Raw genomic sequence first — 25277 nt, 5'->3', positions numbered from 1 at the left:
TGTTAAGAATTCCTTTATTGTAACTACACCTATTTTAAATGGTTTGATTTTATGCACATATTGTTTTTTCCCTGAACCAAAAAACTCTTCTGGGGGTCCTTGTTACTTACATTATAGAACACGCAATTGAAGCATTGAAAATCGAGAGGAGTTTGCCCCTGCACGAAATTCCATTCTCAGCCTGGGCTCAAGCTGTTAAGCGCCAAGTCCAGATCATTTCTTTTGGGCTTGACCTTTCATCTCTTTGGCAAAACCCACTAACTCTGGCCCTGGACAAATCATATATTCCAGGTAAACCCCAACCTTACCTGCAAGAACCAGTATCCACTTATGCGAGAAAGAAAATTTTGTACTTTCGCCTTCTGACCCTCAGGATCGTGGACTTTAACCCCAAATGGGCCCGTACGGATGGCAACATAGCCTGTCGTCTCTGCAACTACCGCAGAGAATCCTGGCTACACTTGTTGTGTTGCTGCACAAATTTGGTCAATGTCCGCCATCGTTTGTTGCTTCCGATTTTACGGAACACGGACTATAGAACTTGCAGAGAGGCTTCGAACTGGTGCCTCTCTGTCTCCACGACCTGTTTGATAGCCAGAGTTGGGAAATTCATACACCAGGTAAAAATGGCACTCGACTCGCACCTAACGGCTGTGCCTGCAAAGTAACTGGAATCCTTCGGCCCCGTCATCTAACCTGGGCTGGTTTAAAGCTCCACGAGGAAACCATCTATCGCCAACCGCCCTTGGTGCACGAATTGACTTTACCGAACTTTCATGTGCCTCCCCTTACCAGTTGGGAAACATTGGTGCAACCTATACTCCACTCCTTTTTAAAAGAATTCTGTTTTGGACAACTAAACAGTACTAATATGTTAGTATTTTAACTTAAAGTGATATTAACTTTTATGAGTGTATGGGACACGTGGGGGGGGGGATGGGACGTTCATCAAGTTATTTATCTTATACTGTAAAGATTTTAAGTAATCATGCAGTTCATTAATAAATTGACAATTGTCCTGTTAGCGTTAGCTTCATGAATGTCACTGCCACTTCTGGCATTCATACGACAAATCCTTTAGAACATTTGAGGACAAGGGACAATCAAGTGTGGAAGACTAGTTGCTGGGAGTGCAACTGATTGTCCTGGCACATATATACTTTTGATGTGGGATTTCGCTATATCACCACATTCTTCAAACAGAGTCTACTGCTTACAATGGCTCAATTCTGGTAAAAAGTAGAGTTTGGGAAGTCACAAACTGAATAGGGAGAGCCAAGTCGGAGAGGAGCCACGGGTCACACTTAGTTATAAGGCCCCAGGCACAAGCTGATCCATCAACCGATAACAGAGTGTAAAAGATGCAGCAAACATTACTTAAAAAAACTTATATGCTCTTTTATATCTAAAAACAGGTTATTTCTTGAACACCTGTGCTTCACTTTAGTTCATCACATATACTACTGCGGCATTTGTTAATAGTAATATCTACATTTTACCAATGAAGTTTCCCATTTCCAGAGCCCTGACAACGTGTTTACTCTGGGTATGTTTGGTTTATAGGTTTTATCACTAATCCGACAAGTTAGCTGAAAATATCGTTGCTAGTCCCAGTATTGTTCAGTGTTGCTTTTACAGATAGTGTGATCAGGTGCGATTGAATGTTGTTCTTTGTATCTCTTCTTCACCAAATAAAAATCAACAATTTTTCTTTTCTTTTAGTCCACATTGTGATAGCCTCCCACTGTGTATCCTGGTACATCATGTCGCTTTGCTATGTGTACAGAAGTGAACAATCACTGGAAACAAACACTTTTATAATTCTGCAAATACTGTTATCTGTTTTCCTTCTTTACTGCTAGTCTGGTCTTCTATCATCTGGCATTTCAATGTCCCACATAATTTGAATTTAATTTTTTTCCGTAATTCATTCCTCTCACAATAACTGCACTGTTCTGCTCTTGTCTTTGTCCTCAGATGGGTCAATATTATTTTGATGTTCTTAAGTTGTTTCCAGAGTCTCTGTGTTCGCTGGTGTGTTTGGAGGTTTGATAAGTGACTAAAGCTCTTCCCGCATTCACTGCCGCTGAATAGTTCTTCCCCCGTGTGTGTTCGCTGATGACTTTGAAGGTGTGATAACTGACTAAAGCACTTTGCACATTCACAGCACTTCAATGGTTTTTCTCCTGTGTGTTTTCGCTGATGAATCCTTAATACTGAAGAGTCGCGAAAACTACTTTCGCATTCACTACAATGATAGGGTTTTCCCCCTGTGTGTGTTAGCTGATGTGTTTGGAGGCTTGATAAGTGACTAAAGCTCTTCCCACATTCACTGCAGTTGAATGGTTTTTCCCCTGTGCGAGTTCTCTGATGAATCCTTAATGCTGAAGAGCCGCGAAAAGTACTGTCACATTCACTACAGTGTTAGGGTTTTTCCCGTGTGTGCTCGCTGATGATTTTGTAGCACTGATAATTGACTAAAGCTCTTTAGACATTCATTGCACTTGAATGGTTTTTCTCCTGCGTGAGTTAGCTGATGATACCTTAATGCTGAAGAGCTGCGAAAACTACTGCCACATTCACTACAATGATAGGGTTTTTCCCCTGTGTGTGTTCGCTGATGATACCGTAATGCTGAAGAGCTGCGAAAACTACTGTCACATTCACTACAATGATAGGGTTTTTCCCCTGTGTGTGTTCGCTGATGGCTTTGTAGATGTGACAATCGGCTAAAGCTCTTTGGACATTCACTGCACTGTAATGTTTTTTTTCCTGTGTGAGTTCGCTGATGATACCTTAGTGCTGAAGAGCCATGAAAACTACTGTCACATTCACTACAATGATAGGGTTTCTCCCCTGTGTGTGTTCGCTGATGTGTTTGAAGGTTTGATAAGTGACTAAAACTCTTCCCACATTCACTGCAATTGAAAAGTTTTTCCCCTGTGTGTGTTCGCTGATGTCTTTGTAGCACTGATGATTGACTAAAGCTCTTGACACATTCATTGCACTTGAATGGTTTTTCTCCTGTGTGAGTTCGCTGATGAATCCTTAATGCTGAAGAGCCGCGAAAACTACTGTCACATTCACTACAATGATAGGGTTTCTCCCCTGTGTGTGTTCGCTGATGTGTTTGGAGGTTTGATAAGTGACCAAAGCTCTTCCCACATTCACTGCAGTTGAATGGTTTCTCCCCTGTGTGAGTTCGCTGATGACCTTGTAGTACTGATAATTTACTAAAGCTCTTTAGACATTCATTGCACTTGAATGGTTTTTCTCCTGTGTGAGTTCGCTCATGATACCTTAATGCTGAAGAGACGTGAAAACTACGGTCACATTCAGTACAATGATAGGGTTTTTCCCCCGTGTGTGTTCGCTGATGACTATTTAGGTCTGATAACCGAATAAAGCACTTTGCACATTCACTGCACTTGAATGGTTTCTCCCCTGTGTGTGTTCGCTGATGACCTTGTAGTACTGATAATTTACTAAAGCTCTTTAGACATGCATTGCACTTGAATGGTTTTTCTCCTGTGTGAGTTCGCTGATGATACCTTAATACTGAAGAGCTGTGAAAACTACTGTCACATTCACTACAATGATAGGGTTTTTCCCCTGTGTGTGTTCGCTGATGACTTTTTAGGTCTGATAACCGACTAAAGCACTTTGCACATTCACTGCACTTGAATGGATTTTCCCCTGTGTGTGTTCGCTGATGAATCCTTAATGTTGAGTAACGACTAAAAATGCTTTCACATTCATTGCAATGGTATGGTTTTTCCCCTGTGTGTGTTCGCTGATGTGTTTGTAGATTTTCTAATCGATTACAGCTCATCCCACATTCACTGCACTGGTATGGTTTTTCCTCAGAGTGTGTTCGCTGATGTCTTTGTAGGTGATCTAATCGACTAAAGCTCTTCCCACATTCACTGCATTTAAATGGCTTTTCTCCTGTGTGTGTCCGCAGATGATTTTGTAGGTGTGATGACTTACTGAAGCACTTTGCACATTCACTGCACTTGAATTTCTTTTCTCCTATGTGGTTCCACAGATGGCTTTGTAGGTGTGACGAGAAAGTAAAACACTTTGCACATTCACTGCACTTGAATGGTTTTTCCCTTGTGTGTGTTTGTTGATGTCTTCGTAGGTTTGATAATTGACTAAAGCTCTTCACACATTCACTGCACTTGAATGGCTTTTCCCTTGTGTGTGTTTGCTGATGTGTTTGGAGGTTTGATAACCGACTAAAGCTCTTGACACATTCACTGCACTTGAATGGTTTATCTCCTGTGTGCGTTCGCTGATGAATCCTTAATGCTGAAGAGTAACTAAAACTACTGTCACATTCACTACAATGATAGGGTTTTTCCCCCGTGTGTGTTCGCTGATGACTTTGTAGCTTTGATAATCGACTAAAGCACTTCACACATTCACTGCATTTAAATGACTTTTTCCCTGTGTGTGTTTGATTATGTCTTTGAAGGTGTGATAACTGACTAAAGCACTTTACACATTCACTGCACTTGAATGGTTTTTGTCCTGTGTACGTGTGCTGATGAAGCTTGAGTTGTGATGACAAACTAAAGCTCTTGCTGCAGGTGTATGATTCTTCTTTCTTAGTTAGTGTCTGTGGGTCGGGAATATATTCATCTACATCCCATGACTGTATTTCCTGATGGGCCAACATGGCTGTTAAAGCACTTGTGTTTTTCTCACACACTTTATATGTGTGCAGTATTTTGCAAGTTTGAATTCTGTTTTAACAATAAAATACAATAGCCACCAAACATTTGCCACACACCTAATACGTAGAATGTCTCTTTGTAGGGGATTGTGCCTTTAGATTGGATTATGGCTGTCCCCGCTTGCAGGTAAAGATGTATCTTCCTTCTGGCCGGTGCAAATTTGCACAGTCTGTTGTATTGTAGATAGAAGAGCTCCTCTTTCCATTGCCCGTCAGTTGTCTGGCTCAGCTCTGTAGTGCTTTTCGCTTGTTACTGTGGTTTGGCCAGAAAGAGCTTACAATTCACCTAGAGCACGGAATGATGGCTTGTCTTCATTTTAGAAAACAGAGCACTGCGGTATTCACATCATACCGATACATTGATCAAAGTTAGTATTTGACACTTGTTTAAACAGGAGGTGGTTTGTTATTGTTGTTGCCTTAATTTTCCTAAGGTAATTTATTTGTCTTTTGGCGTGGAGGTGCACAGCTCAGCGTCTTACAATCACTGAAATGCCCTTGATGCTTCATCCGGGATCTGTCAGTTTGTGTGCAGGTTCCTCTGTCGCCGACTGCTCTGATGTTTTCCTGAATACTGTAGCTCAATATTTCTGCTATTATTGAAGATTTACAGCATTCACTTCATTATTGATGGTCAATTCATACATTCAAGGCCTGTTTTCTGTTGGATGTAAAGATATTTAAAATTACTAAATTGAAACAAAATGGAATGAGAATTCAAAATATTTAACTGGTTGTAAACGAAATTTCTGGGGAGATTTACCAAATCTTCACGCAATGCGGCGCAGGCCTCCCCCTGCGAGGCTGCGCTGCGTGACAGGGAGGGAGCAGGAGAGCACCATATTTTCAAAGATATGGCTCTCTCCTTCCCTTAGCACCAGAGCGCTAGGGTGTTTGTGTGTGTGAGTCCAGCATAGGCTTTGTACAGGAAGGACAGTTTTCTCATGCTAAACCCAATCTACTGTATTTGGTAAATTGGGTTTAGCGTGAGAAAAAATGGGTGGTTGCACGGGAACGCCCATGCACCACCCTTGACAGGCCCCATGGTGCAAAGTAACGCGAAGCAGTGCAATGCGATGCTTCACATTACTTTTACGTTATTTGCTGGAAAGAAAATTAGGAAAAAAAGATTTTGCACTGTTTTGTGCCACTTTTGTGACGCACACACAACGCAAAATCTTAGTAAATCACCCCCTTCTTCTTTACTGCCTTTGAAACTTAGTAGGGAATATTTCATCACACACAGATATTTAACTAAATGTTCTGGTGATCAGGTGAAATCTTATTAATGTCACAAAACGAGGTGATTTAATAGTGTTCACAGAGTAACTTAGCAAAGTAAGGGTGCTCGGAGCACCCAAGTGCTTAAGGTTTTGCTTAAGATAGATGCATAAGGTCAAGATTTAATTCAAACAACAATAGAGTTTAGAAAAAGAGATGGATCAGGCGGGCTGCAAAATTTCCAGTAACTCTTTGCGAAGTATACAACGAAGTAACTCCATTCACACACTTCTCATTTCTTTCCTATTCACTTAAGATCATCTCAAATACCAACTCCTCTCTTTACCTTGCTGTTCATAGGTCACCTTTGACACTTTCAACAGCTCCCTTGGTTCAAGCATTTTTGGTTTCGTCTAAACTGGAAGACTGGAACATTATTGTGATTTGAGGGGGTTTCCTATCTCCATAACATCTGTCCATCTCCCTGAAACTAGTGCAGCTTACAGCACCCGGTTCTGGCACTGAAAGACAACTTTAAAAAGCAAGTCATTAGTAGATAAAGTTCTGTAAGATGCAGCACCTTCGGGGGGTTTTGTGTAAAACAGAGCGAGGGGTTCACTGTAAGGCCCGTCCTTTACATTATAAGTGCAGATAAGGCAAACAAACATTGATTCATATAATTTAAAATTCAACTATATCAGTCATTTAGTACTTATAGAGAATCCATCACAACCACTAATTTACCTGACATATCCCCGCATCAGATGTGTTGATATTACTCTTTTTCCCCCTTTTCCACCATTACATGGCATCTGGCATGATGTTGTCCGTTTGGGGTTCAGGATGCCACTTTGTGACTGGATCGGCATTTGGCAGAGCGGAAGGAGGTGTCAGTTATCTACGGGTGATGTGACATTTCTACCTTTCCATATTTCTCATATTCAAGTTTACTAATTTCTTGTCCTGCAACCCCCCTACTACCCTCTGACTGCTCTCTCACTCTGTGGGGTTCATAAGAAGTCAGATAGCCTGATAGTCACAAGGCCATGGATCTCACTTCTTCTACAACACTTATTGCCGACTTAGGGCCTAGTTTATAGTTTTTCCAACAGATTATTGCCTCAAAACTAGGAGTTGGTGAAGAATTCCACTCTGCCGGCGTAGCTCGTGATGCACCAACGGTAAGGTGGCGAGCGCTTGTGAGAAAATATAACGTGCTAGACCCCCTGCTGGTAATAGTTCTCATTGCGGGAGGTCACGGCAGGTTGCGACCACTCCAGGGTAGAACTCTGTCATTCTCGTTGATGAAGCTGCCACTCGATTAGAATATCAATTAGAGAGGCAGAGGCAGCAGCGCCCTCTGACACGAAGGGTAGTGCTGTTCGTGCTGATTTTACAGTGCGGGACAAACTCCTGACACTAAAAATCAGTGAGAGCAGCGCAGCTTAAATAACTCTGCCACTAGCGGAAGTCAGCGGAGTACGGCAGAGTTTCCCTGGCGCTTCGTGGAGTTCGGCAGGGTAAAACTTTGTGAACTACACAAAGGCCTAATCAAAACGTGACACATATCCTGTCTGCCTTATTATAATTGCCACAAGATGTTATGCATTTTTAATGGGGCGGGCAGGATACCTGTGACATTTGTGATGGAATAAAGCATCCGCTGAAATCTAAATCAGGCATTTGATGTACATGGTGTCCATTGTGGCTAGCTGGGCTTGAAGGATCTTGTGGTTTGTGGGTCTCTCACTGCTTTAAGGTCACAGTCAGGCAGAACTTCTGTCAACCGTGCCTTGTTCAGATCTTCCTTTCTAGGCAGGACTTCTGTCAACTGCGCCTTGTGTGGATCTTCCTTCCAGGCGGGACTTCTGTCAGCTGTGCCTTGTGGAGCTCTTCCTTCCAGACAAGGGCTTCATTCCTCAATGATCAGTTCAAAGGTCAGGAGAGGTGGAACTGGTCTAGGTCATCTTCTTTATTGGAGTTCAACTGGTCAAGCCACAGAGCTCGAGCTCTGAGATGAAGGAGAATCTGGATTTTCTGAGCTCCGTAGAACATTAAAACAGTTCTACCGCATCTAACACATACTACAAGACTCCAAGAGTCCACGCTACAAGTGCTGCTCCAAGGTTTAATTCAACCACTGTAGAATCCAGCGCAAACAATGCAATATCACATGCCAGGCATTAGGAGAACCCGACGGAAACAATGCAATAACACAGGCCAGGCACAAGGAGCATCTGATGCAAACAATATAATAACACAGGCCAGGCACTAGGTGAATCTGATGCAAACAATGCAATATCACAGGCCAGGCATTAGGTGAATCCGACGCAAACAATGCAATATCACAGGCCAGGCATTAGGTGAATCCGACGCAAACAATGCAATAACACAGGCCAGGCACAAGGAGAATCTAATGCCAACAATGTAATAACACAGGCCAGGCACTAGGTGAATCTGATGCAAACAATACAATAACACAGGCCAGGCACTAGGGCAGCAAGCTATCTTATCACCAGCAAGGGACACCACAAGCTCCCAGGGTCCATGTAGGAAACGCCGCTAGCGCCATCAGCCCATCCAGGCGCTCAACCTCAGTGTGAGGACTGCCTGCCCCAGCATCCCTTGCTTTCACCGCAGGCGCAGCGGTGAGGGCGAGGTGCTTGTTGTCACCACGCTTATAGTGCTGCCTCTCCCCCCGGGACACGCGCGGGAGAAGCCCGGGCCAAGGGCTGTCCCGTCCTTGGCCTCATTGCCAGGAAGAGGCAGGGCAGGGCTACCCTCCTTTCCACAGGCATTAGGCATCTTGCCTACTCAGATTTGCTGGACATTCAAGAACTGTCATGGACTAGTCAAGGTACTGTTACCGCGGTTATCTCCCAGCATTGCCCAAACTACTCTCTTTGATTCTAAATAATTACGATCTCTCTCCTGAGGGGTTTGCGGGGCCGGTATAAGGGTGGCCTGAGGGTTCTCATTGTCCACGGGACCAAGAGGCCTGTTCATTGCTGATTTTGTAGACAGCTTGCTTTAGACTTAACTTGCACTATAGAGGTAGCATAGGGAAAAGGAAAACTATGGAGGGCAGTGGGGGAGGGGCGGGGAGGGATAGTAAAGGGAAAAAGGCTGGGAAGATACAGAAACATGGAGGGAGTAATTGTGTACTGGATAGGATAGACACCTGCATTAGCAAGTGCGAGGACATATTAGTGACAGATACAACCACCCAGGTAGCAAATACTAAATCCCCACAACGCTCTACCCAACCAGCTAGTTTAAACAACCCTACTACGACCCGCCAATTAGCTAATCGAGCTATGTTTCATAACCCACTAAAACAAGCGTTGGCATAGTCAATGGGTCTCGCCTTTGGGACCTTATGTGTTTAGCCATAGCTTTTGGCTATGTTGTAGAGCATTGTGGCTGCTGTGAATTTTGTTGAAAACTTATAATAAAAAGTGTTAAGCATTTTTGTTACGTCTATACAAACAAAGACAACATTATATACAACTGAAAAACCTGATAAAAAAAGATTTTAACATAACTTTTTTTGTAATTGCACTGCTGGCAACTTTTTCCTGCCTGTTCTCATTCTTGTTGGTTATAAAAAAAAAAATATGAGAAAGCGGGACATAAATAACGGGGGAGTGTAGGTTGGAAAACAGTAATTTAATTAGAACACGAGCAGTGGACGGACACCAGGGGAGAATCAACAGATGCCAGATTCCAAGGGAGACTGATGTGATGATTAGGTGGTGCGCTGATACAAAATGGTGGTGGTGAATGAGGATTAGTGCTCAGGTGGTGACAATATATGGTGTGGATTGGAGGTACATTGTGGATTGTGGAGTTGAAACATGGTGTTTGGTGAGTAGTTATGCAGTGTGTTTTGGAAATGCGGAGTTGAAATGTGTGGCCTGGAACTGTGGTGTTGAGTGAAATTATGCTTAGTAAAATTGTGTCATGGTGTGGAGTGCATTTATGTTGGTTGGTGGTATGTGGTATAGAGTGCATTTATGTGGAGTGTATTTATGATGCATTGATTACAGTGCAATTAAATGGTGTGTAATTATCTGGCACTGAGTGGTATTATATGGAGTGTATTTATGTTGCATTGAGTAGAGTGTTATTATGTCGTGTAATTATGTGGCACTGAGTGGTATTATATGGAGTGTATTTATGTTGCATTGAGTAGAGTGTTATTATGTGGCGTGTAATTATGTGGCACTGAGTGGTAATATGTGGAGTGTATTTATGTTGCATTGAGTAGAGTGCAATTAAGTGGCTTGCAATTATGTGGTACTGAGTGGTATGTGGAGTGTATTTATGTTACATTGAGTAGTGTAATTATGGGCGTGCAATTATGTGGCACTGAGCGGTATTATGGGGAGTGTACGTTGTATTCAGTGGAGTGTAATTTTGTGGCATTAATTGGAGTGTATGTTGCATTGAGTGTAGTGTAATTATGTAGCATATAATTATGTGGCACTGAGTGGTATTGTTTGGAGTGCATGTTGCATTCAGTTGTGTAATTATGTGGTGTGTAATTATGTGGCACTGAGTGGTATTATTTGAAGCACATGTTGCATTGAGTGCAATTTAATTTTGTAGCATATAAGTATGTGGCACTGTGTGGTATTATGTGGAGTGTATTTATGTTGCATAGAGTAGAGTGTAATTATGTGGCGTGTAATTATGTGGCACTGAGTGGTATTATGGAGAGTGTATGTTTTATTCAATAGAGTGTAATTATGTGGCGTGTCATTATGTGGCACTGAGTGGTATTATTTGGAGTGTATGTTGCATTGAGTGCAGTGTAGTTTTGTAGAAAATACTTATGTGGCACTGAGTGGTATTGTGTGAAGTGTATGTTGCATTCAGTAAAGTGTAATTATGTGGCGTGTAATTATGTGGCACTGAGTGGTATTTGGAGTGTATGTTGCATTGAGTGCAGTGTAATCATGTATCAAATAATTATGTGGCACTGTGTGGTATTATGTGGAGTGTATGTATGTTGCATTGAGTGGAGTGTAAGTATGTGGTGTGTAATTATAGGGCACTGAGTGGAATTATGCGGCGTGTATGTTGTATTCAGTAGAGTAAATATGTGGTGTGTAATTATGTGGCATTGAGTGGTAATATTTGGAGTGTATGTTGCATTAAGTGCAGTGTATATATGTAGCATATAATTATGTGGCACTGAGTGGTATTGTATGGAGTGTATGTTGCATTCAGTAGAGTGTAATTATGTGGCACTGAGTGGTATTATTTGGAGTGTGTGTTGCATTGAGTACAGTGTAATTATGTAGCAAATCGTTATGTGGCACTGAGTGGTATTGTGTGGGGTGTATGTTGCATTTAGTAGAGTGTAATTATGTGGTGTGTAATTATGTGGCACTGAGTGGTATTGTGTGGAGTGTATGTTGAATTCAGTAGAGTGTGATTATGTGGTGTGTAATTATGTGGCACTGAGTGGTATTTGGAGTGTATCTTGCATTGAGTGCAGTGTAATTTTGTAGCATATAATTATGTGGCACTTAGTGGTATTGTGTGGAGTGTATGTTCTATTCAGTAGAGTGTAATTATGTGGCGTGTAATTATGTGGCATGTAATCATGTGGCACTAAGTGCTATTATTTGGAGTGTATGTTGCATTTAGTGCAGTGTAACTATGTAGAATATAATTATGTGGTAATTATCGTGATACCCCAAAGCGGACTCCATCTATCCATGCACCCGGGATCTGGGGACAACACCCTTAATTCTGCTCGAGTTTAGCATAGTGCAGAACACAAGTCACCTTAAAAAATAACACTACATCACGATGCAGTAACAATAGGCTTCTGTTCCCTGAACCCTGACACCCCTCCGATCACTCATGGACTTTCCTTTACCTTTGCCCGTGTACAGTGCTCAGCTGCCTTTAGGGTAGGTTTGCGCTCTACAGATACCACATATGTACATAAATATTGTACCAAAGCCAATCAGGGATGTTCAGTGCTAAATATGTCAGCAATGAATGCATTTCACTTGCACGAGCATTGTGCGCAGCCTCTCGTCGGGTGGATGGGGTGACCAATTCTCATTCATTTACTGAACTGACTGTGTTCTTACAGAATACAAACTCTGGTGTGTGACTCCTTCTGCGGCACAGTGACTGAATCAAATCATTTGACTCGATTTACAGTGAATTCAAACCAAATGCGTCTAATTACTAAACGTGTGAACTAGAGAGAGAGGGGGCTTAGTTCGAATAAAGGACAAGAGATGGAAAGAGATAATAGAACATTATAAGTAACACAGAAGAGCAGGTTTAAGGAACAGGGTGGAAGAAAGGGTGAAACTGGGGTAAGAATGATCGCCCCTTAAGCATCAGTTTCAGGAACAAACTCAGAACTTTTAAAAGCTGCAGCGTCCCGCGAGTGGTGCACGCGCTTGTGTGAAATCTGACACAAAACAGATGGCATACTGCCTCCGCTGCTCGTAACCGCAAGCCGTAGGCCTTTTCACATGCTTCCAGAGCAATTCCATGAGGTCGTTTTCCTAGAGCAACGCATGCGCACATGGTTTCAACGGTCATGGTTGACAGGGTACCAGTGTATAGTTTAAAAACCAACAGCGTCGGTCCCAAAACCGAGAGTGATCCAGTAAGATAGCTCCTACATTTATTCCCCTTTGCACATCACTGTTTGATACTTTAATTTAAGTAGGGAACAACATGAGATATCCCTGAACATAATGGTGCGTATTACTCGGATGATCAAATAAGCTGTGAAGGCTTGCTTGAAGCAACTTTTTCTATCACACTCTACTGACTTTGAAAATAGTGAATAAGAAACACCTTAAGTCAAACTCTAGAAAGAAAACAAAGGATGTGACTGGCACCAGAATTTTAGATAAAAAGAGAACGGAATGAAGCACATTGGCTGCCACCAGGGCCTGATCTCATTCCATGCTCTTGGCTCATGGGCAACATCAGAGGAAGAAGCTCCGAAATACTTGATGGCCTAATGATGCCCGGACAATCACTTCCAAGTTTGTCAATCCAGCAAGCAGAACAGGAGGAAAGGGCAAGCAAAAATCACCCTCCACCAGCCAAAGGGATAATCCCCATGTAGGTAAGGGCAAATTAGTAAACAAATTATTGGCCACCAGAGGATGAACGCCGACTCACTGTCCTGCCCCATTTCCATTCACAGAAGGCTGCGGATAGCCTCTTCCACAACAGCACTTCAGGCACTATCCTTTGTGTTTGTTTTCTTCCGAGACTCTGGCTCAGGTTGCCCTTTTAGTGAATTACATTTCAAAAGGTTCAGCTAATAAAGTAAAAATCGGTATCAACCAAATACTCCCTTACAATGTATCCCTACACTTCAAATATACAATTTTAATGGATTTAAAGTACAGAAAAGTGAAAGTTGTAGATGTTTGAAGGGGGCACTTTCCATTTTAGGTCTCACTTACCAGACATTGCTGTTGCGAGTCTATTGCAAGTGGTGCGCGTGCGCTGTGTGAAATCAGACACAAAACAGATGGCACACTGCGTGCCACCGCAAGCCGTAGGCCTTTTCTCACGCACAAGCATGTGAAAAGTCCACAGCAATTCCAAAAGGTCGTTTTCCTAGAGCAGCACATGCGCTGCTCTAGGCTTGACCTAAAAAGGGGGCCCAGACATAGGTGGTGAGGGAAACCTAGATGCTGGAAGTGATAGCCAATCCTCAAATAAGTCATCTGGGAGTGACATAAAGAAGACAGGGTCGGAAATCCCGTACACTAATAGGTTTCTACCACTGGTGGAGGACACCGAAACGGGGGCTAGGTGTCACCCCCCTCATCAAACACAGCATCCCGAGACATGAAACCGAGAGCCAGATTGTAGATCTACCAATGCTCCCCAAGAAATACTTAGCCACATTAATACTCTCTGACTAGAAGTCAAGGATATGAGAACCATGATTGAGGGTCTTACTTCCCTGGTAAATCAGATATTGAATAAGGACCCTTCCTGTCCTTCTCGCCCCGTACCCACTGACTCTACATCTCATCAGGTGGTTTATCCAAAGCGGGAGATACCCACTGTAGGTAAAGCTCCCAAGTTGGCATCTTTTTGCAAGCTAGCCCCCTCACCCATATAGTGGTTCCAGCACCCTCCAGGACCGAGCGCCCAATAGCCCCTAGTCATGCCCAATACATGCAAATTGCAGTAGTATACCCCCAAAGTTGGCACACCCACTAGCCACTGGACCCACCGAACCACCCCCATCTCAGCGCTTTACACAAAACCATAACGCACGACTGCCCGCGCAGTCTAATATCCATTTTCCTCCCAAAATTTACATGATTAACGTACCCAAATATGACCCAAGCAAGGGCCATGAAAATAATGATTCCCTGACCAACAAGGTCATACACTGGATACGCCATGTTAGCGGCTGTCGCTCTGTAATTCGCAAAGACATCTCAAGGGCTTCTAGGTTTACCTTCTGAACCTAATCACTAGATTGTATCGAGCTTACACTGAATGAGATTGATGTTGCAGAAAATCTTCTTTCCCTGGAATATCGTACTTTCCCCCAGAAAGTTCCTTGATCCCATTCAGACGGTTCTTACAGAACAAGTACGTGCCACTAAACACTAGAAAATACACTTTCTAGGTTAAGAGGTTTTTCCTCTCTTGAGGCTAATGATTGACTGCTTTGTAATACCCAGAACAAACTAGATGGTCTTTTTGCTCCCCATATGATTAAGAAATCCGCTCTCTTACCCTTAGCTGGTACTCAACTCCCTTGTCTTCATCCAGGACGTGAGGCTACTGCCTCTCGGGAAGCACCCTCCTTACCTGTAGGAGTATCGGGCCCAAATGATGTACTTATTGATGTTACAAGCGGACTGCGGCTACGTTCACCTGCTGCCCATGGGACATCCATGTTATCCTGGAATGTAGCAGGATTTAAGACGAAGACCGTCTTCCCTGATTGGTTCACTTTTATTGATCAGTTTGATGTCTGTTGTTTTCAAGAAACCTGGGCAATAGACCCCCTATACTGCTTAGGTTGCTTAAGTTACTATACCCCTGCAACATGTGGGAGTAAGGGTCGACCCTCAGGTGAATTGGTAATCTGGGTGCGCCAAGTTGGCGGTTTTAATGTTGGGTCCTTGATACACAGAGTAATGATATCGGTGCGATCAGGTTGAAGTGGGGCCAACAAGGGGCTGTGGACGTTTCTAACGTTTATGCCAGGGGCTCAAAGGGGAAGAAGTCTAAAGTTATAGCGGCTTTAGAAAACTTATTAGATCTACCGTGGTTCAAACATTCTGATTGTGGTGGATTTTAATGTGACTTTTGAGCCCCTCACTCTTGAACATTATTGTAGGAAGGTGTCATCTGACTGCATGGTTTCCCCCACTTTTTTCCTGGTGTTTTGCTGGTTTTCGACTTAGTTTGGCTGGGATCCTGCTATTCAGGACCCCAGCCTATCTGCCTTCTCCCTAAAATTGATTCCATGTACAATAGGTACACTCCAGTTTGGTTACTGTGGTACCCTTGTGAGTCCCTAGTACATAGTAGACTAGGTACTAAGGGAATAGGTACCCCAGAGGCATACCAGGGGCTGCAGCATGTATTATGCCACCCCTGAGAAGCCTTCCAAAATGACATGCACCCCTTACTGAGATATAGGTTACCTATATCTACCTTAAATCACTACACATAGAGACCTATCAGTCACCCCTATGTCAGGCCTTATCAATCTTGAAGGCAGGGTGCTTGGTTTCATGTGAGAGGGTGCCCATGTATGAGCAGAGCCCCTCTGCAGCTTTCGGAACCATTCTCTGGGGCTGTTCTGTGATGCAGCCTGACCATATACTCTGCATTATATCCTCGCGGTAAATGCTAACTTTGGAATGGTTGTACGGAAACATGTTGTGTTTGGTGTCAAACACTTTGGAATCCTACCCCCCTCCAGTCCTGGTGGCGGGGGTAGAATTCCACCCTTCTTGAGGGAGAGACATTTACACACCGGTCTACCCGGTAACCAGTTTAGAGAGCTCTGGCATCACAAAATGGATGCTGCAGCCACAGACACAAGTCTGGCCTCTTGCTGCTGACCGAAACTCCGGCAGGGGAGGCCTGGACAATAGGTTTCCTGTCACAGGGAGGCGTAACCACCTCTCAGACAGGCTTTAGTGTATTGGGGCTGGGTGGTTACACTCCAGGAGTGCTTTGAAGTCTGCACTGGGGGCACATTTGGTGTCCATGTGCATAGTCCAGCTCAAACCAGTTGCAGGGGCTACCAGCCCCTGCTCTGGCACGAAACTGGACAAAGGAAATGGGTGTAGCCATCCCTCTTTCCAAACCCTCCCATAGGTGGGTCCCCAGAGTTAGTCCAACCCCTTTCTGAGGTATAAGTAAGGAACCCCTGGCAACAGGACTTTAGATATCCCTGGAGGAAACTCTGAAACTGAATCCTGGAACTTTGATGCTCTACTCAAGACTAGAGGACTAAAGAAATCTCCCTTGGGGTCAAGGAGTAACTCCCCTGCTTGGCAGTCACCAACAAAGCATTTGCTGGTCTGCATCTCCGAAGCTCCCGACGAACTCTGGAGTATCTGCAGCCCAGGAAGAGGATTTCCAGACTTCTCAGAGGTTGACCCGAGTCCCCAGCAAAGCTGAGACCCACAGCCCTAGTGAGTGACGTGGAACTAGAACTCCTGGACACCCTGCACATTTGCAAGTGCATTGACTTCTTGACACCTCTTGCTTTAGATGTGCCCTGACTCCCCACCAAGTGGTGAGTCCCTCGGACCTTGCTGGCCCACACCCAAGCATCTTTCTCCTTTCTGCATGGGTTGCTGTTGCCAAGGCTTGATGGGTCTAATCCGGGCACCGATACTGCAGCACTCTGCATACTTCGTGGGTCAGCTCGAATCTAGCTCCTGGTTGTCGTCGACGCCTCCTGGTCCTCGTGGCTGAAGAGTCAATCTTCACCTCCTTCACCTGAAATCACCCGACATCGGTGGGCATCTGCCTATCGTACCCCTGGTCACTAGCAAGTGACCCAGACTCTGTCCCCTCTTCTTTCAGGTTCTTCTCATCTTCAATCCAGGCTTGGAACAATGCGGACACTTTCCACTTCGACAGCAGTAGCACTTTGCAGCAGATCGCCGTTGGATACAGCGACGATTCCCAACACCAAAAGACACCTATGCACCCGGCTTCCCTGGGTGAGGTAACTCGAGTACTACATTGCTCCTGTGGGTGTTGGCTCTAGAACCCCTTAAGTCTAAAGGGGTTTGCTCAAAGTCCTTCCCTAAGTGTACATTTTCTTTAATTTTCCAACCGCGACATTCCCAATTGAAGTTTAACGGTGATCCGCGGCTGTGTTCAGACACTGAAAGCGTGTCCCCTGTGGGTCCCCTGCGTCACTACCTTGGGTGGTTCCTGGTGGCCCCAGCACTTCTACAGGCTCTAGTCCTTGTGTCTATCAAAGTCGTGGTTCTTATACGACTTTATTGATATATGGTTTGGTACGCCCCTAGGGCTCAACATATATTGTGTTAATTTACTGTGTGCTATTAAGTTTTCTGTATGTACTTTTGCCTCTAGCCTCATAAAGAGACTAGAGAGATGTGTTTAGAATAAATACATATATTTTATATATATTCCTTGAGTGGTCCTCCTTTCATTTGGTCATTCACGAGATTATAGACTGGTAAAACAAGCTGCTTCACATTCCTCCAATACATAGCCTGAAGGCTGCTCCATAGTTACCTCAAGGATAGCTTTCAATAAAGGTTGCATGTAAACTATCATCAATAAGGGTTGTTTGGACTGGTGCAAGGTGCCCACTAGAATAGTGGACAGCATATGCCAGGCCAACTTCTCACATATTAATTCAAGTCTTGCTAAAGCAGGCACGGCAAAGTGCACAGCATTGGCGCCCTTCTTCTTTGTATTTGCAGCAGCGTGCCATGAGCCCTTCCACTTTAATAACGCCTGTCGCTTATTTGAAATGCAGCCCACACAGCACTCGTGGGACGCCGCTTGTTTGTATTTGCAGCGCCATGCAGGATTTCACTTTGGGAGCGGCTGCCGCCCCACACAGCATGCGTGTCCTGCAAGTGCTGTGTGGGGCGGGGGCTGTTCTTGCAGTGGGGGCGTGCAGGGCCCGCTGCAAATGCAAACAAGCGGGCACCATTGCCCAATTAATGGATAACTTATCCTATGGCTTCATCAGGACCTTAAGTATTGCTACTGCTCTCTGTCAGTACCTCTGGCGGTCCCAAAAGCCGTCTGGGGCTTTTGGATCCGTCAGAGGTACCGACGGAGAGAGCGGTGCCTCCTATGTCCTGATCAGTGGCCAGGTGAGGCGAGGTCTGATCCTCTCAAAAGACGGGAAATCGTCATTTACAGAGGAATTGTTATCCTTATTTACAGGTAAAGATGTTGTATCAGTTCCAACTCTTTACACACATTATATATTGTGTATTTATAACACTCACTTGCAGTAGCAATACTTAAAGTCCTGACGAAGGCATAGGACACGTTATCCATTACTTGCTGAAACATGTTGACCCTTCACATCTAGACAGTTACTTGTTTAAGACTGTCGTTTTCCACTGTTTTTATGTCTTGATCTCTGAGAGGCACGAATAAATAATTTTGCTTCCCATTGGTAATTTTAATTCACATCACATGCACACTACTGCACTGCTTTCACGATTCCCACATAATCGAGTACTCGCATCTAGAGGTCCAAATACAGCGTGTTTTATCGAAATAGGTCAAAACATCTATGAGCTCCCCTTTCTTGAAGCATGGGTTGCAGTCCTTAGTGCCCCTAGTGTGGCATTAGGAGGAGACCCAGATGATGAAGCATGTCACCACTAGTGATTTATGGGAATCCGTCCTTTTAATAGAATTTTCCTTCACTGAGTTGTAGAAACCAGATTAGTCCTGTTGCTAGTTTCTTGCATTTATCTTGCTTATCAGACCCATGGATATTTGTGTTGTTTAGACAACAACCCTAGGCCAGACAATGGAAGAGGCATGGTCTCTGAAAGGGGGCGAACAATAGAGCACAGGGTCTGCATATGATTTTAAACCAGCCGAGACTGATTATTAATAACAACAACAAAAACACCCACCCTGCAATGGAAGAGGCATGGTCTCTGAAAGGGGGCGAACAATAGAGCACAGGGTCTGCATATGATTTTAAACCAGCCGAGACTGATTATTAATAACAACAACAAAAACACCCACCCTGCAATGGAAGAGGCATGGTCTCTGAAAGGGGGCGAACAATAGAGCACAGGGTCTGCATATGATTTTAAACCAGCCGAGACTGATTATTAATAACAATAACAAAAACACCCACCCTGCAAACAGCCTCCGCTAACAGGCACCTTCCATTCATTTGATAATGAAAACAACATATAATGCACATGTGTTTAGGTGTTTCCCTTTCTTTATTTCATAATAATACTGAATGGGATTTCTTTTCAATTGGACTTGGGAGTGCAGTGTATTGGTCTCTTGGCTTGGGGAGTCAAGTTAAATAAATCACTATACTAATTCAACACTAATCATCAATAGTTAAATAAATAATGTAATTCATTCAACGGCTTGTGTTTTGCTTCAGATGAGTAATCAACAGATTGTGCGTTTCCGATACCCCAAAACAAAGTATATTTATCACATAAAAGTTATACCCTCTTATATTAGGGCACAGACTACAAGTTCCCGAATAAAAAAGGCAGGATTTCATTTTGTTTGGAAGCTACATTATGAAATCTACAGGTCTGTTTTATTTAGCTGTCAGATGCGTTCTCCCAGTACTTCATTATCCGTGGACATGAGCATACTGTATAGAAGGACATAGCCCATGCCAAAGCATGTTTTTGCCACATGTTTGTCTTTCCTGGGTCAGTCCTGTGTATCATTTTGAGTGTGCCATTAATGCAGTGAAATCATAACATGTTTGAGGGCAGTGTCCCACTTGTATCTGTGAATTACAACTATAGTCCCTTCCTCATTTCCCCCTCACCATCAAAATAATTTTTGGCATGTCATCTTGTAATGTTCTTTAGTGTCTTGTGCCGATTCGCTTGAAATAGGCAGATCCAGCATGTCTGTGAGGGTGCTTGTGAACCAGGTGTCCCGCAATGCTTGTGGTTTTTCCTGCCTGTGACTAGAAGCATTTAACCTGTTCAATTGTGGGATTTGCAGTCCAAGCTCTGTAGTATTTCCCTCTCATTCCCTGTGACTATCAGTTTTTCCCTCCACATGTCTCCTTTGTTCTGTGCTAAGACCAGCATGTTAAGCAGTGCTCCCCCCGTAACCATTTTGTGATAACAAGTAAGTGAAACCAGCCCCCCTTCCCCCATGAGACAGCAGTAATCTGCCGTAAGATGTTTAAACTGTGTTTAATAGGGACTGTGCACTTCGTTTTTTGGCCAGGAGAGGGAGTAAAGTTTTATACAAATAGTGTTGTTAGAGGACAAGTTTGTTAGGGCCTTACCTGCAGAAGTACAAAGTGTGGATTGAACCTGTCTGTCTCCTAGGAGATTTGTGAATAGAGGAGCAGCTTCTAACTCCCTGGCCAGCAAAACTTGTCTGAGGTATCTGGGACCTAATATAGTCTGATAATGTTTGGAACATGTGTACACTGATTGGTGGTTGTATCTGATGTTTCTATTGGATTAGGGTTAGTGTCTTCATTGGTTGGGTATTTGAGGGTTCGGATTGGTTTCTGGGTCTGTGATTCATCATCAACATCATCAAAGCTTTATTTCGATATACAAAATATCATAAAAGCACATACAAAGTATAAAAACCACAATTCATAGGTATTACATTTTACAAAGTAAGTTACAATAGAAACATTCATATTACAATAAATAGTTTAAAAGGCATATTAAACATTAGCAGCTTTGTGAATAATAATAATTTAGCTAAAACTAAGGTCATCTCGTAGCCTTTGATCTGATTATCCAAGCCCAGCTCAGAAATTTGGCAACCCCACACACTAAGCTTGTGCTAGTGTCAGCCTTCAATATTCTAAGTGCTGAGGAATGGTCCCTAGTTCCGAGCAATAAACACACAGGTTTTAGCCATTTCTGTCTGGGTTTTACATAGGCTGGGCATACAAAGAAGACGTGAGCGATACTTTCAGTGACACCTTCACAAATTGGGCAGTCAGGTGAAGTTTGGTACGGGGGCTTCCACATACAGGTATAATCATGGAGGGGGAGGTTTCCCAACCTAAACTGAATGAATAGAGATCTGTCTCTTGGTTTCTTGATAAAATCCAAGTAAGGCTCCAAGCGAGGCTTAGGTTTGTGCTGTTTAAACGCTTCAGTCAATCTTCCTTGGTTTGGGTCCCTTAGGTCTTGCTCATCAACCCAATTCCAGTAAACTCGCTTAGTTTCGGCCTTAGATAAAGCAACTCCGAGCTCCCAATCAATTGGCAAGCCAGTTTCATGCAGAAGCTTCTTTATATTGTGGATCCAGTTAATTTTATGGGAACCATTAAGATTCATTACCTCTTGCAAACCATCTAGGTACTTTGAGGGCTCTGGGGTCCGCCATAACCTAGCCCAGTATAAAAGAGGCCATAACCTGGCTAGGCCCTGTATGGAGCGGCGACCCAGATCACTCAAAAATGGTTTAATGGGGGTGCCCCTTGGAAGTGAGGTAATATGAATTTTTATGCTTAATTGTGTCCCCTACTACGTACCCCAACGGCCATGTATGTGCTTCAAGTACATGTATGTTCCCTCCACAACTAGCTATGAAGACGCAAATACATTTGCGTCCAACGTTAACATGTCCTCTTTCAGATCCGCCATGAATGGATCAATAATTCAGTTCCTAAGTATGCCGTGCCACCGTCTTTACATGGTGCACTTTCATGTTTTCATGGCTCTGGCGAAGGCCTGCCATCGAGCCTTTTCCTGATTTCTGCCTCTGAAAACTGCAGCCTGGACCTGCATCTGCATCCCTGAACTTTGACTTACTTCCTGCGCGGCAAGTGGTGCCCGGCTCTGCCTGACTGCCTGCCAAAACTGTATTCAGCCTTCAAGTTATCTGCTCCGCTCCTCGAAAATACATTCTTGTCCAGTAGTTTAGGTAAACATCCCCCCAGCTGCAGAGTAAAGGGCCCGGCTTTTCTGTCTCCATGTAAGTAATTCATAGCTCCTGTTACCATGGTAGGCCCATGGCCCCTCGCATTACACGTAGACACATATGCACGCATTAGCAGTCAGTATAGAATAGCCTCTGCCCGAGAGACCTTTCCTTCTAGATAATACAGTTCTCCAAACACAAAATACCAGATATGATTTAGGAACAAGTCGATCTGACCCACCAGACTTCTGTCTCTAATCCTAGCGCTAAATGTCAAGTCCCCTTCACCCTCCAGTCCCACGTCAGTCACACGTCATGCTGCTGCGCACGCATCTCTGCCATATATTTCTGCTGACACTGCAGGATTCTTCTAGGGATCCACCCACTTGCGTCACTTCTGTGACTGAAATGCTGAAATGTTTTTTCTTCTATGTGACGTTTCTGGCACCCACCTCCGTGTACACCCTTGTGCACGCCTTCTGATTACATATTGTTACGCACATGTTTCTTATCTTGTTTCTTTCAGCTGTTACGCCTTCTGAACCCATCACCACTGTAGTGATGCTATATATACTGTGTACTGTTAATAAATCATTGTACATGTCCATGATCCCCTTCATGCTACCTGGTTCGAACCAATTCCATTTTATGGAATAAAACCCCTTAAAACTCAGATGCCTGTGTCTCTTATTTTGATTGAGCTATTTTATTGAACTTTACCGCATAGAAATTAAGTACCAGGTAATTTTATTTACCACATAAATTAGCACCCCAGATGGGACCCTCCCCCACCTTACGCGCCGGCGGTGCGTTGCAGGCCTAGTCCCCTGCCACAGCCGGACGGACACTCATGCGCATCCGCAGGATTTCCTGTATCTCCCTCAGGCCAACGGAGGTGACTGAGACTGCGATCGACACCCAGACGAGGCGGTGAGGAGTGCGGAGGATCCGGACCCGAGTCCAGCCGAGAGTGCAAGGTCCGAGGTGTCTTGAGGCCCACCAGTTCCGAAGTTCCGAAGTATCTACGTCGCGAGTCGAGTCCAGTCCAGGGTCCAGTCCAGTGTCGAGTTTTCCGAGGCCTTCCGATTCCGTGCTTCCCGGTGAGTACCGTTGCTGGGGACGCATCTAGACGGGTGCATTAGTTTGCCCCGGTCAAGACGAGTTTGGGTACACAGACCCGGTCTGCACTGTTTAGCAGTGTATCTGTGCTGTTTAGCAGTACATCAAGTAAATGTTACTAGTTAATATGTGGTTTTCTGTTCGAAATGTTTAAATGTGTTTTAATATCGTGGTATGAGTGATTGTTTGATCTACATTACTGTGTATATTGTATTTATGGTGTTCGAGTTCGAGTAAGTATCAAGGATCAAGGTTCAAAAATGCCGCTGTTCAGTAAATTACGACAGATAGGAACTAGAAAGGGGATTCTAGAAGAAGCAGTGCCTGTTCCACCTAGGGACACTCCAGGGCACTTTATGTACCACAAGCATGGCTTAGATGCCATACTGTACTTAGACTTGTGGGTCGATTACACCAAGCACTTAGACGAGAAATATAGATGGCCTGTTTCAGGAACATGGGATGCCGAGTGCATCATGAGAGTAGAGGAAGCGTTATGGAAAAAGAAAGCCCGACAGTCACAGAAAGATGCTATAGAATTATGGCGCAAAGAATCACATAGACGCACAGAAAAAGAATTCAGAAAAGCAGAGAAACATAGAGAAGACTCAGAAAAGACTCGAGAAAACGATCTAGTCGAGGAAGGTATACGAGTTCGAGCAGAACAAGTAGACCGGCAACGAAGTACGCTTAATAATGGCATGTATCCAGTTCGGGCCGAGGGCCTGCCCAAGGCGACCCCGGAAGTACCGAAAGATCTGCCCTCTCCATTGGTTCCAACTAAATTACGTCACAAGACCGCAGCAGAGATTTTCCTTTCTTCCTATTTGGATGATGTAGCTCCAGCTTATACTAATGCACTTGCTCATGTACCCGTCCCACATGTACCTGTACCTGTACCCCATAATCAGCAGCCCCCGGGTCCGCAACAGCAGATTCCTCCTGCCCTGGCTCCTGTCCCGAATCCTACACAGCTTCCTGTACCCCCTATTAATCCGCTTAATCCTTTTGGGACTGGCATAGTTCAGGTCCCAACCCAGTTACCGACAGGTTATGGTCAAGCCTCCGGCTCAGGAGGCGCATCAGGAGGTTTTCGAACCCCGCCACAGTTACATCGAGTGACAATGAGAGATCTCGCAAAAGCGCGGACACCTAAGGGTGCCACAGCAGAACAGCTTAGACAACAGCTTACGGATTGTAGGTACGACACTGTGCCTGGTACGTCAGGACCCATGTTGTTAGCGTCCTTACGTTTAAGGCGAGTTACAGATTATCTGATCTTGTTACCAGAAATGCCAGAACATCTAGACAAAATGTATCACTTTATTAGAACGGGAGAAGGACCCGAGAGTGTTGGTGACGCCATGTCACGTCAGAAAGTTGAGAACAAAGGTTTAATTATGCGATTCCTGGTTAACTGTTTGATAAGAGAACAAGATCAGGCAGGATTTCCACAAAGTGAGATGGATAGATTGAACAGATGGAGTCAGAATATGGCTGAGGGTAAACATGATAGAGAGAAAAGTATACATACTATGGTTAGAAAGATCCGTAAAGAAATCATAGATATACATGCTCGTCGAGAAACCGATGAGCCACTCGAATCAGACGATCTAGCCTCCTCCCAGGAAGAGGATGAAACAGAGAAAACAATAGAGACTTCGCAACTAGCAAGTCGAGACATGCTAGCCTATGTAGGTAAGGGTAGACCTTTTAATAAAGGGATACGTCCAGAAGGCAAGCAAATTTTCCATTCTGCTATGTCGAATCCGAAAACGCCTGAACATCTATTCCAGGCTACCGATAAAGTACTTCAACATCGAATGGGGTACCATGTACTCAATTCTATGGATGAACAAGAATTAGCCAGATCAGCAGTACAGTGGGCTGACAATTTTAGTATGTATAATGATGACACAGTAGCGCAAACCTTTTTGAATCTGTCCCCAGACGAACAGCGACTAGCTGGTATGTACATGATACAACATCTTCTTTTGTTGTATAAAAGCCAACGTTCTGATCCAGGTCCCTTATCTGATGTTCTAATAGAACTACTCATGAATAAATGGAG

The 25277-nt window shown here is 44.0% G+C and overlaps 1 protein-coding gene across 1 annotated transcript in view; it reads right to left on the bottom strand.

The window, feature by feature from the left end:
- Nucleotides 1–1718: 1718 nt before the first annotated feature.
- LOC147737401 (uncharacterized) overlaps nt 1719–25277 on the bottom strand; it is a gene marked incomplete at its 5' end in the record, with an annotated part of 249200 nt that continues 225641 nt past the window's right edge. Inside the window, 5 exons of the mRNA XM_086923880.1 lie at nt 1719–1774; nt 1941–2115; nt 2218–2377; nt 2544–2757; nt 2842–4751. Of these exons, the coding sequence (XP_086780006.1) occupies nt 1719–1774; nt 1941–2115; nt 2218–2377; nt 2544–2757; nt 2842–4751 (2515 nt within the window). The remainder of the gene's footprint in view (nt 1775–1940; nt 2116–2217; nt 2378–2543; nt 2758–2841; nt 4752–25277) is intronic.

Source organism: Lissotriton vulgaris, chromosome 1_1, assembly GCF_964263255.1.
Source record: "Lissotriton vulgaris chromosome 1_1, aLisVul1.2, whole genome shotgun sequence".
Lineage (NCBI taxonomy): Eukaryota > Metazoa > Chordata > Amphibia > Caudata > Salamandridae > Lissotriton > Lissotriton vulgaris.
This window is presented reverse-complemented; position numbering and strand designations above follow the sequence as displayed.